Consider the following 12,155-nt stretch of genomic DNA (forward strand, 5'->3'; position numbering starts at 1 on the left):
AGGAGGCCAACCTGGATGGAGAGCAGCGGGGCGGGGGCTCCTTCCCAGGCTCCCTGCACCCCTCTTCCCTCCCCAGGATCCCCGTCCAGTACCGCGGGGCCAGCTCTTAACCAGGGAAGCACTGAGGGTGCCTAGCCTGGCATTCAAGCCATTCCCCAACTTGTCCCAAATGCTCCCGGTCCCTGCTCTTCTCTCTGTCAGGCAACTTCCCAAGTCCTCCTCCCAAGTCCTGCCTTTCTTCTTTAAACACACCCAGACTTGGGGCTTCCCTGGTGGCTCAGTGGTTAAGAATCTGCCTGCCAATGATGGGGACATGGGTTCGATACCTGGTCCGGGAAGACCTCACATGCCGCGGAGCAACTAAGCCCGTGCGCCACAACTACTGAGCCCACGTGCCACAACTACTGAAGCCCACACAGCTAGAGCCCATGTTCCGCAACAAGAGAAGCCACCACAACGAGAAGCCCGTGCACCACAACGAAGAGTGCCCCAGCTCGCCGCAACGAGAGAAAGCCCGCGCGCATCAACGAAGACCCAATGCTACCCCCAAAATTAATTAATTAATTTAAAATAAATAAATAAATAAACACACCCAGACTTAAAACCCGCCTGTCTTCCTGGCAGCCTCCAACTTCCTGACGCTCTTGCTGCAAATCTATCACGGATGGGGCTTCAAGCCTTGATTTCCCCATCCATAAACAGGGCATAACAATTAAATATGCCCCACCAGGGTGTTAGAACAATCAACAGGGCAATGCCTGTAAGCCATAATCTCCCTGCATACAATAGGTGCTCAATTAACATTAACTGTTACTCTCACACTTCGTTCCCAGCCTGAGGATGAGTGCTTCTGTGACTCACCACCTGTGTGTCACCTCACTGCACAGAAGAGGCCCAGAGGGGTTCAGCTTCACTGAAGAACTTGACCCTAGGCTTCCCTGACTTGGGAGACACAAGAGGCTCCCCCAAGAGGTCCTGAGCGGAGGCAGTACCTGGTGGGGGCATGGGGGGTGGAGGGGTAAGGGGATGCCCAAAGGAGGAGGGGAAGGTGGGGATGAGGAAAGGCACAGGCCCAAAGCTGGGCCCGCTCCCCCTGGCCGAGGCCTCTCCAGGCCCGAGGGGCTCTCCTTTCACTCCCCAACCTGCGCTCCCAGAGCTCACTCTGGGCCTCTATTTGTTCAGCAAAATTTACAGAGCAGCTTCTCTGCACCAGCCCTGACTTTGAGACACCAGATTGCTGTTGCTTTCACTGTGTCAGGCCAGGAGCCCAGCCCCCATCACGGTTCTGGCCCAGCTGTCTGGGGAGGGACTGGGGAGAGAAAAGAGAAGAGAGGAGAGCCAGGGAGAGAAGGGTGAGCCCGCGGAGGCTGGAACCCAGGAAGTGGGAGAGGAAGCGGGAGTGGAGCTGAGTTAAGGGCCGGGGTGGGCCGCCCGCTCATCCTCAGCTGCGAGGTGCGGGTTGCCTGAGGTGAGCTCAGCCCTTTCTGCAGAGGCCCTGCCACCCAGAGTTGCTGCAAAACCCTCTCCCCTCTCCCAGCCTCTCCCAGGCTGTGGCCTGCAGCCTCCGGCCATTGCCCCATACCTGGCACCTCAGGCCTTGGCATTTGCAGAGCCTACGCCGCTTGGGCCCCCAGTCAACTCAAAACTGGCCTCAACCCACCACTTCCTCCAGCCTGGGCCCTGGGCGGGCCACAGCCAAGACCCATCACTTCCTGATTCCACAGCCTGCAACTGGCTAGCCCTGGGCCCACCAAGAGGTGTGAGGTGCCCTGGGAGAGAGCCGCCTTCCTCCAGTGTCTCTTCCGACGGCCAAGGGCTTCCTGCTTGGGAGCTCAGCCATCCTTCTCCTCCCTTCCTCAGCCTCAGCAGTCTTCTCATCCCACCCCCACCGAGAGCGCTGGACACCGTGCAGGGCCAGATCCGAGCTCTGCCCCTCTCTAGCTGCGTGACCTTGTCCTGGTCACGGACGTCCTTGGCTTCTGTTTCCGCATGTGAAGCGGTGGTGATGACATCTAGCTCACGGGCTTGGGAGCAACAGGGGTGGCCACGTGTCAGTGCTCAGCTCAGCGCCCGGCACACAGACAGACACCTGGGTGTCAGCGGACTGCGAGCTCCTGCCCTCCTGACACATGGAGGCCCTGCTGACTTCCTTCCGCTGCCTCAGGGGAGGATGGAGCTCGGAGCACAGCACATAGGACGGACAGGCTGCCCTGGGCAGGTCCCTCCTCTCCCTTGCCTCAGTTGGGCATGTTGCCTCCTGTGTGCTAGAGTGGGTACACGGCAATGACTCAGGCCAGGTACCCACAGGTGGTACCTGCTTCTTACCATTTGGGGGTCATGAGAACAGGCTCCCGACTCAGTCGAGTGCTCTGTCCCTCTGTCCCTACCAGCACAGGCAGAGAGGGAGGGCAGGGAGGTGGACAAGCTTCCCCAACCTCCACATCCAGATGTAGTCTGGTGATGCTTGGCCTCTGACCTCCGCCCCGGCCACTCCAGCCCGTGTTGGGGCTGGCTGAATTTGGAGGCTGGCCTCTTTGTTCAGACAAGCAGGAGGGAGGAGAAAGTTGTTTTCTAGGCAGCAAAGCTTTTAGATAAACACCATTTATCTCTCTCTCTGTTCCCTCCTGAAGGAATTGGGTTCCTTCAGAGAAGAAACTAGATCCAATGGCTGATGGTGCCCCAGGGACGGAAGTGTGGCGTGGGGTTTGGCTTGGGGAGCCGGACACTAAGGGAGGCTTTCTTTATCCAGCTGAGCACCTGCTGCCAGCCCTGGCAGGCTTGTGGCTCAGGTGATTGGGCCCTGGTGCCAGGCCATGGCCCTGCCAGCTCCCAGGCTCCAGGATGGCCTGGCCCAGCTCTTCACCCTCCCCTTGAAGAGCCACCCGTCTGCTTACCTGCCCATCAGGATCTGCCAGGAAGCTGAGAACTTCTACTCACCTTGGGGGACCCCACCCTCTTGGAGCAGCCCACACCGCACACTGTCAGAGGGGAGTCAACAAGTGGCTACACCCATGTTCCTTGCCCACCTAGTCAGGTAGATTCGGGAATTTCCATAGGCCCATTTTACAGAAGGAGAAACTGAAACCCAGAAAGGGCATTGGCCTGTCCAGAGCCACACAGCAGGGTGTCAAAGCTGAGACCCCTCCCCCAGGCCCTGGGGCTCCCTGGGTCCTTTGGCCACATCCCAGCACAGCTCACCGGTGTGGTGTCATCGTGAGAGCGCTGGTAGCGCTTCCAGCGGCAGCCGTAGATGCCGGTGAGGCAGGAGAGGCAGAGCTGCGGCTCATAGTACTGCAGGGGCTGGTGTCTCACCATGCTCGCGCCCGCGGCCCTGGCGCCCTGCCCTCAGGCGCCCATGGAGGCCCCCGGCTGGTCCTGGGGGAGGAAACAAAGTACTGTGAGGTGGGGGAGGGGTGGGGACCTGGCCCCAGCACAGCAGGTGTCCCTGTAGTCTAGGACAGGGAGGGTCAGCCTCTGCTCAGAGCCCTGCCGTGGGTCCTTGTCTCTCTCGGAGTCAGAGGCCCATCCTTGCAAGTCCCCTAGGACAGTCCCCTGCCACCCACCCATGACCTAATCATCCAACAAAAATCCCCATACCTATTAGCAGTCACTCCCCCACTCCCACCCCCCAGCCCCAAGCAACCTAATCTACTTTCTGTCTCCACGGATTTGCCCATTCTGGACATTTCACATAAATGGAATCATATGATATATGGTCTTGTGTATCTTGCTTTTTTCACTTAATGTTTTCAAGGTTCATCCATGTTATAGCGCGAATCAGTACTGCATTTCTTATTATGACTGAAAATTATCTGATTGTATAGCTATACCATTTTATCCACTCACCAGTTGGTAGACACTTGGGTTGTTACCACTTTTTGGTTGTTATGAATAACTCTGCTATGAACAAGTTTTTGTGGGAATGTATATTTTCATTTCTCTTGAGTAATACTTTGGGATGGGATTGCTGGGTCATACGGTAACTCTATGTTTAACTTTTTGAAGAACTGCCAAAAGCTGTCTTCCAAAGCTGTTGTACAATCTTACTTTCTCCAAGTGTTATCATTATCATCCCCATTTTACAGATGAGAATTCTGAAGCACAGAAATGTTTAGCCATTTGTCAAAGGTCACACAGCAGAGCCTGGCAGTCTGGCTCCTTGTTCTAACCCAGGGGTTGGCAAACTATAACTCACAGCCAAATCCAACCAGCCACATATTTTGTGTGTGTGTGTGTGTGTGTGTGTGTGTGTGTGTGTGTGTACACATTTAGTTTTATTGTGACAAAGCAACTTGTATAATTTTAAGGTTTAAAACTGAGCATCATCTTCCCTTACCAGTGAAACAAAAATTTAAAAATAAACAGGAACAAAATTACAATAGAGAATGTCAATTGCAAATAAGATCCTACAGGTTCTGCTGCTTCTCCCATCGAGTGGCAGGGCTCAAGTCATCATTAGGAGAGAATTTTATTTTAAAAGTGTCCTCTTAAACTGCAAGGATGTCCGTTAAACATCACAATTAAACATGCCAAAGGAGAAGCCATGTTGTCAAAATGCCCACTTAACTCACCCAAACATCTCAAACCCACCTTTGCTGACCTTCTATAACCTCATTTTTTTAAGTTTTTTTTTTCTTTTTTTAAACAAGAGAAAGTAGACAGATGCATGTTGGTAAATGCTAACTGTCCACATTCACATAGAGACACAGTGTAATCTCTGAGCCCAATATACAGAGACAGGAGGGAAAAAGCTAGAATTCTATGCACTAATACACAGGGGCCTAGCACCCTCCAGCTTCCAGCAGAGCTAAGGGAGCAGAAGGTTTTTTTTTTTTTTCCCACAGAGCATGGTGGTGTTGATTCCATAAAGGTTTTTTGAGACAGGAAGGGATAAAAATGAATTTGGAACAGAAAGGGGTAGAGATTCTTTTCCCACTGAATTCTGCTCAAGGTATTTCTCCCCAAAATAAGTTGTGAGCCATGGTATAAAGGAGAAATGAGACCTCAAACACAGGGCGACTGAGCACAAGAGGAGGAGAAAAAAGAGAAAAAAAGACTGTAACTTGCTCCCAGGGACTGGAGAAAATTTAAAAAGGAAGGTTGGAATCCATCAGTGTTCCATTAGTCATCTTCCCCTTCATCTTCCTCTCCTCCCTCCCCATCATCATCTTCATCACCTTCATCCTCATCCCCTTCTTCATCAATATCTTCTAATCCTTCTTCCTCTTCATCATCACCATCATCTTCTTCTCCTTCCCCTTCCTCATCATCCATGTCCGGAATCAAGTAGTACTATAATGGATTTGGCCAAAAATATCATCTTTTTTTTTTTTTTTTTTTTTTGCGGTACGCGGGCCTCTCACTGTTGTGGCTTCCCCATTGCGGAGCACAGGCTCCGGACGCGCAGGCTCAGCGGCCATGGCTCACGGGCCCAGCCGCTCCGCGGCATGTGGGATCTTCCCAGACCGGGGCACGAACCGGTGTCCCCTGCATCGGCAGGCGGACTCTCAACCACTGCGCTACCAGGGAAGCCCCAAATATCATCTTTGATGACCTCTCCTAACTCATCTGCACCAGCATCAGAATGATCAGTAAACCAGGTGAAGAAGCTCTCTGGTTCCTCACGCTGTCTCTTCCTGCTGGCTTTATTCTACGTTCGACTTGAACATTTTGTCAAATCCTTTCCGGATTTCCTTTTGATTTCAGTGGACTTTGAAGGTGGATCACCACTCTCATGCAGATGAAATTCTTTGGAGAGAACTTTATTTTCGAAGGGTTTTCAGCCAAATAAAAATCTATTCTGTAACCTGATTTAAGATCTTCAAATCCTGTCACTTCGACTCTCGTCAAATAATGCCGCACCTCTGCAAATAATGCAGTACTCCCCAAGGAGTACGGACACTTGGGGATGGTTAACAAATGCTGTTACCCCAAAATCTGGGGTTTTGGCAATCAGTGCCGACCTCTACTGAAAAAATGGTGGGCGGAGTTTGTTATATTTCTGTTCTACTTTCACAATCTCCTCCCTGGCTTGTTCGTTAAGTCCGTCTGTTTCATTTTGCGCTTCATCAATATATTCAATTGCTTCTTGCTGTTCTTTTTCTTCCTTCGGCAAGTTCAGAGAAGCAGACGTTTCCTCTGGCCTGGAGGCAGGAGTCAGTCTCGGTTTCTTTGGTTTCTTTGCTTGGGGTAGAAGTGAAGACTTGTGTTTGGGGGCCATGCTGGGAGAAAAGCCAAGAATCCACCCAAGGGAAGAAGCTCGTACCAGGAGCTCTGAGAACTCCAGACACGTGTTTTTATACAGCCCACAAGAGAAGAATGGTTTTTACATTTCTTAAGTAGTTGGGGGAAAAAACCAAAACAAAAATATGTTTTGATCCGTGAAAATTATACGTGAGTCAAATTTCAGAGTCTGTAAATAAAGGTTTACTGGACGCAGGCCCACTCACTCATTTATGTATTGTCTATGGCTGCTTTAAGGATAACTGCAGAGTTACGACAGAGACCATATGGCTCAGAAAGCCTAAAATACTTACTGCCCAGCCCTTTATAGGGAAAGTCTACTGACCCTGCAACCACGGGGCCACCATGGCCCCTGAACCGGTATTGTAAGTGCAGCATATGGGTGAGAAGGGAAAGGGTGCTGTGGGCACTTAACAGGTACAGGGAGGGTCTGGGCATGCTTCCCAGAGGCAGTGCTGAGCTGAGGCCTGTAGGATGAGCTCCCGTCTCTAACGCCCCAGAGGCCACACCATAGGGGCACCGGGCTTCAGGCCCACCAGCTACTTCCACGTCTGGGCCTTGCTCAGGGCCTCTGCCTAACACCCCCTATCTCCCCCCGCTCTCCAAGCGCTAACCTCAGCACAGGGATGACAGCCTCCTGTCCGAGTGCGGAGGCGCGTTAGGAGCTTGCTGGGCACACTGACCGACCTGGAGCCTCCTAGTTGCTGGGAAGCGTCTGGTGCAGCCTCTGTGCCCGTGGCTCCCTGCGGAGACATGTGGACATGGTGCCGCTGCTGGGGGCTCTCGGAGCCGTGTGGAGCCCAGGGCTTGGGGGACAGTATAGGATGGCGATGCTGCTGCAGTCAGCTTAGCACCCATGGGGTTGGGGAGGTCAGGAGTGGGGTCAGCAGGTAGGGGATCCTCTCAGCTTTACTCCTCTCTAGGAGGAGTGTGTGGGGAATTCCCTGGTGGTCCAGTGGTGGGGAATTCCCTGGTGGTCCAGTGGTTAGGACTTGGCGCTTTCACGGCCAAGGGCCTGGGTTCGATCGCTAAGCTGGGAACTAAGATCCCACAAGCTGAACAGTGTGGCCAAAAAAAAAAAAAAAAATGGAAGGAGTGTGTGCCCACATATGTACTCCCACATTCACAGCCTTCCAGAGGAGGTAGAAGGCCAGAGTCCACAGCCAGGGACCACGTCTCACCCTGTGAACCCCCAGATGAGGGTCTCTGCTGTCAGGTGGGCCACAACACCTGCCCCTACTTCCCCCGGAAGGGAGGAAGCAGCTAATATGTAGAAAGGGCCCTCGATTCACCCTCCCTTGGCCAATGACTTGCCCTGTAGCCAGAGCCACTCAGGGCTCTTCCCTGAGCCTTGGTTTCAGCTTTTGTCTTGACTTCCAAAAAAGGTCAGATGACTGGGGGCTGGGGGAGGGGCAGCGGTGCCAGGAGGGCACATGGCTGCAGTGACTGAGGCACGGCAGGTGGGCATTCTGCAGGCAGGGGCCCTGCCCTCCCATTCCTTTCCCAGGACCCCCACCCCCACCCCGACTCAGGGACTGATTCCCATGTGTCCTCTGCTCCCCCACCCCCCATGAATGAGCATTACAACCCACCCAGGAATGGAATTTCCATTTCAAATCTGGAAAAGAGGGAAGTAGAGCTGCCTGCACCAGGCCTCCAGCCGGGGACTCAGCTGACTGTGGCTCTTGGAACTATTTCCCTTCCCCCACATCCCCACCATGAATTTTCACACTATTCAGAACTGCAGGGGCATCTTTGAGAGGCAAACCTCTTTTCTTTCCTCTGCATGTTCTCCTGGGGCCATCAAGATAGCCAGCGGCTCCTTGCTGTCTCCAGGGGGGTCACCCAGACCCATCATGGGCACAGTGACCGCCTCATCACCCCCAGCCTGCCTCTAACATCCCTCAAGACCCTTTTCTCAGCACACCCTTGGCCACTGCCAGGGCAGTGGCCCAGTCTCACCTCTCCCCTGGATGGGGAATCCCTGCGGTGGGCCTTGCCCTGCCAATCCAAGGTCTCACCTGCAGTCAGAGTGAGTTTTTAGCAGACAAGTGACCAGGATCTGGCTCCTCTAGCCTCAGCACTCCAGAACCTGCTGCCCCTTCATCTGGCTAACACCTCCTGACCCTTCGAGTCTCCGCTCAGATGTTACCTCCTCTGGGGAGCCTCCCCTGAGCCCCAGGTTTGGTTAGAGGGCTCCCGGCATCCCTCCTTCTTCCTGGGCAGCCTGTGGGAGCACCACTGACATGCCTGCTCCCCCAGGGGATAGCCTGAGTTATTCCGACTTCCCCAGTGGCCAGCACGGGGTAGCAAGGGGAGGCAGCCCTGGGGGTGTCCTGGACCACATTTCCGAGAAGGCTCGTAAGTTCCTGCTGCCCAGACCCTGAGCGGTCAGGACAAGCCCCCAGAGACCAGATTCTCCCCAGCTGCCCCCCCTCCTGCCAGGGCTAATGGCATCATTGCATCAGTTAACTTCTCCAAGCCACCTCCCAGAGCTGCTGATATCAGCCAGGTTCCAAAGAAATCCTCAGCCTGGAGCCTCTGCTGGCTCTGGGACAAGAGAAAGCCCTCACCTCTTAGCCTGATGTTTGAGGGCCCCCCTCAGCCCAAAGTCTCGTTTTCTGTCTGAATTCCTGGTCCCTCCCCCGAACTTCCACAGCCTCCTGTTTGCACAGGGAAGGGGCTTCAGGAGGGAGTCAGGAGGGAGACGGAGTGCGGGTCTGCTATGGAGTGGGCGAAGGATGCAGGGGGTGGGCATACACCTCCAGGGGCCTGGCCCATCCTTACACCCTGGGAACGCACCTCACCCACTTCCCGGCTCCTCGTCCCTCCCCTGACTCTCAGGGTGCCCGGCCCTCACTGCCCCCAGACGCCGCTGCCTCAGGCCCCAGGCCTGCTCTCTTTCTTGAGAGTGGAAAGAGTCTCAGGCCAGGTGTCAGTGCCTGGATCGCAGCCTGGTCTCCTTCAACTGACTTGCTGTGTGTGACCTTGGAGACTTATTTTACCTCTCTGAGGAATGGGCACGAGATGGAAAGACACAAAAGGACCCAAGGCTGCAATCAAAAGGAATAAAATACTGACACGTGCTACACCGTGAATGACTCCCGAAAACATCATGCTAAGTGAAGGAAGCTAGTGACAGAAGGTGGTGTGGGAGCTTGTGGGGCAGCATGCTGAGCGCCGCACCTGTGTCAGCTCCCGATGAGAGCTGTCCAAAGTAGAGTTTGACAGTCTTCTTTTACAGGTTAGAAATATGGGCCCCAGGTGGACGGAGGGACAAACTGGGGTCCATCCAGACAATGGAATATTTCTCAGCCGTAAAAAGGAATGAGCTATCAAGCCATAAAAATACACGAAGGGACCTCAAAAGCATATTGCTAAGTGACAGAAGCCAATGGGAAAAGGCTGCATACTGTATGATTTCACCATATGACATTCCGGAAAAGGTAAAACCAAGAAGTGGTAAAAAGATCAGGGGTGGCCAGGGGTTGGAGGTGGGGAGCACAGGGGATTTTTCGGGCAGTGAAACTATTCTGTATGATACTGTAATGATGGATACGTGTCATTATACATTTGTCAAGCCCCACAGAATATATAACACAAAGACTGAACCCTAATGTAGACTATGGACTTCAGTTAATAATATTGTAGCAACACTGGCTCATCAATTATAGCAAGCGTACCCCCCTAAGATAAGACGTTAATAATAGGCAAAACCATGGGGTAGGGGAAGGAGAGTATGTAGGAACTCTGTATTTTCCGATCAATTTTTCTAAAACTGTCACCAAAAAAATCATCTATTAATTAAATACATAGGTATTTAATTTAAATATCTATATCAATTGATCAATAGATAGCTGGATCAATAGATCTAGGCCTGAGAGATGACACGATTCACCCGAGGCCAGACAGCTAACCATGGAGAAGAGAGGATTTGAAACCAGGGCTGCCTTAAAGCCTAGTCTTTCCATGGCACCAGCCCTAGACGGAGGGTTTGTCTGCTGCCCACGTTTCTACCACCTTCCGTGTCCATGACAGCTGTAGCATGTGTCACTGAAAACTGCACCGCAAAGGGCCAAGTTCAATATTTTGGTTGGCAGCAGGGGCATGGAGTGTGACCAAGAACTCTGGGCAGGAAAAAGGACCCCCCCACATACAGTGGGTGCAGGGCTGGGGGAGACGGAGACCTGACCTCCTCCGGCAGCCTTCCCGGGGCCCAGGGAACAGGGCAGGGTGCACATGTGGAGGTGGAACCACGCCCTCTCCCTTCCCCCCCCGCCCCCCCCCCCCCGGGCCCGTCTCCTTGGCCATGGCCGCCCTCACTGGGACTCAACCCTAGCCCAGACTCGGGGCTGGTGGGCTGAGGCTGAGCTCAGTCACCAGCAGGCTGGGTGACCTCCACAAGCCTCTGGTCTCAGCTTTCCCGTCTGTATCATGGGATGGTGTGAACAACATCGGATGACCTCCAAGGGCCTTTTCGGCGCTCAGCTTCTAAAAACCCTTTATCCACCTGCTCTCTCCCCATCCTCAGGAGATAAGCAGAGGTGGGGTTGCTCAAGGAGGATGGAAGGACAAATCCCACAGTCGTTGCCTGGTCTGGCGGGGAAGAGCCCCCTCCATTCCCAGGACCAATGGCTGGAAGTCAGGAGCCCGCCGCCCACTGGAGCAGTCAAGACGAGGTTGAAAGCTGCAGGAAGGCCTGCGACGAGGTTAGAGGCCTGGTCATCCTGAACCCCAGGCCAGGGCTCTGCCCCTGTCCAGGTATCTCTACCATCTTTGACAGGGACCAAGGTATAGGTAGTCACAGCCTGGATAACTCACAATGACCCCAAACTTGACTTAGAGTGAAACCCAAGGAGTAAAAGGCACAGGGCTGTGGGGACTCCTTCCCACAGTGCTCAGGAAACATGGCCCTGGAGCCAGACCAGGGCCTCCCTGTGGTCCTTCCTCACTGCATGCCCATCCCCTGTTCCCAATGCAGGTGTGCCTGTGAAACCACCTTAGCTCTGGGATCCTCTGACCGCCTTGAGGCCTGGAAAACTCCTGCTCATCTCAGCGCAGCAGCTCCTCCTCCAGGAACTCAGCCCTGCCTGGGTCAGGGTCTCTTCTGGACCCAAAACTCCTGTGCTTCCTCTAGCCGCACTGCAGGGCGGCTTCCTGGAGAGGGTGGATGTCAACAGAACTCAGAAATAAGGGAGGATTTGTAACACAAGGGGGGAAAGAAGGGGGCTCTAGGTAAGGGGACAGCACAGGGAAAGCGTGGTGCAGGGAGGGTGAGCAGGGCCTCTCCCAGGGCTGAGGGCTCCAGCAGCAAGTTAAGTCCCGGGTGGGTTCCATCTGGGTGTGATGGGGGTGTCTACTCCAACAGTAGCCTCCCAGCCCTCTGGGGACCTCCCAGCAGGGCACCCCGGGGGCAGCTTGCCAGCTGGGCTGTTTCTCCAAATAATCGACCAAACCCAAATCCACAAAACAAATCCCTGGCCCCAGAGCTGGGGCTGGAGATGCGGGGACAGAGCTGATTCTGGGACCTCCCACTCCCAGACCATCCGATCCCACGTCCCACCCTACTGCTCTCCAGCACAGCCTCCTATGCTTAGCTTTTGAGGAACGCTCAAAGAGTCACTACATTTCCCGCTCATCAGACGGCTTAAGCTGAGAGATGTGGGCTGCTACATCTCACCGTGTGGCCCTGAGCGAGGCACTCCGCTTCTCTGGGCCTCAGAGAAAGCCCTAGATTCTAATGAAATCAGCAGAGAAGACAGGCAGATGTAGGGAGGAAGGAAGTCTGTCACTGAGGCAGCTGCCGGTGGGGAGAGGCTGGGGGAGGAGGTGCCGGGAAGGAGGCCTGGTGGGCCGGTGGCCCCGTCATGGCCGCTCATTCTTTGGGGGAAAAGCTACTCAGTGGCTTGGGC

The 12,155-nt window shown here is 54.1% G+C and overlaps 1 protein-coding gene and 1 pseudogene across 2 annotated transcripts in view; both read right to left on the bottom strand.

The window, feature by feature from the left end:
* The window catches only part of LOC132526160 (glycerophosphodiester phosphodiesterase domain-containing protein 5), a 102,640-nt gene that overhangs the window by 52,491 nt on the left and 37,994 nt on the right, over nt 1-12,155 (bottom strand). For both annotated transcript variants that reach the window (XM_060160049.1, XM_060160050.1), the window contains exon 3: nt 3,199-3,375. In XM_060160049.1, coding sequence (XP_060016032.1) covers nt 3,199-3,315 — 117 coding nt within the window. In that variant the 5' untranslated portion in view covers nt 3,316-3,375. The remainder of the gene's footprint in view (nt 1-3,198; nt 3,376-12,155) is intronic.
* On the bottom strand, nt 5,073-6,220 carry LOC132525307 (protein SET-like; annotated as a pseudogene).

The sequence above is a fragment of the Lagenorhynchus albirostris genome, chromosome 9 (genome assembly GCF_949774975.1).
Source record: "Lagenorhynchus albirostris chromosome 9, mLagAlb1.1, whole genome shotgun sequence".
Taxonomy (NCBI): Eukaryota; Metazoa; Chordata; class Mammalia; order Artiodactyla; family Delphinidae; genus Lagenorhynchus; species Lagenorhynchus albirostris.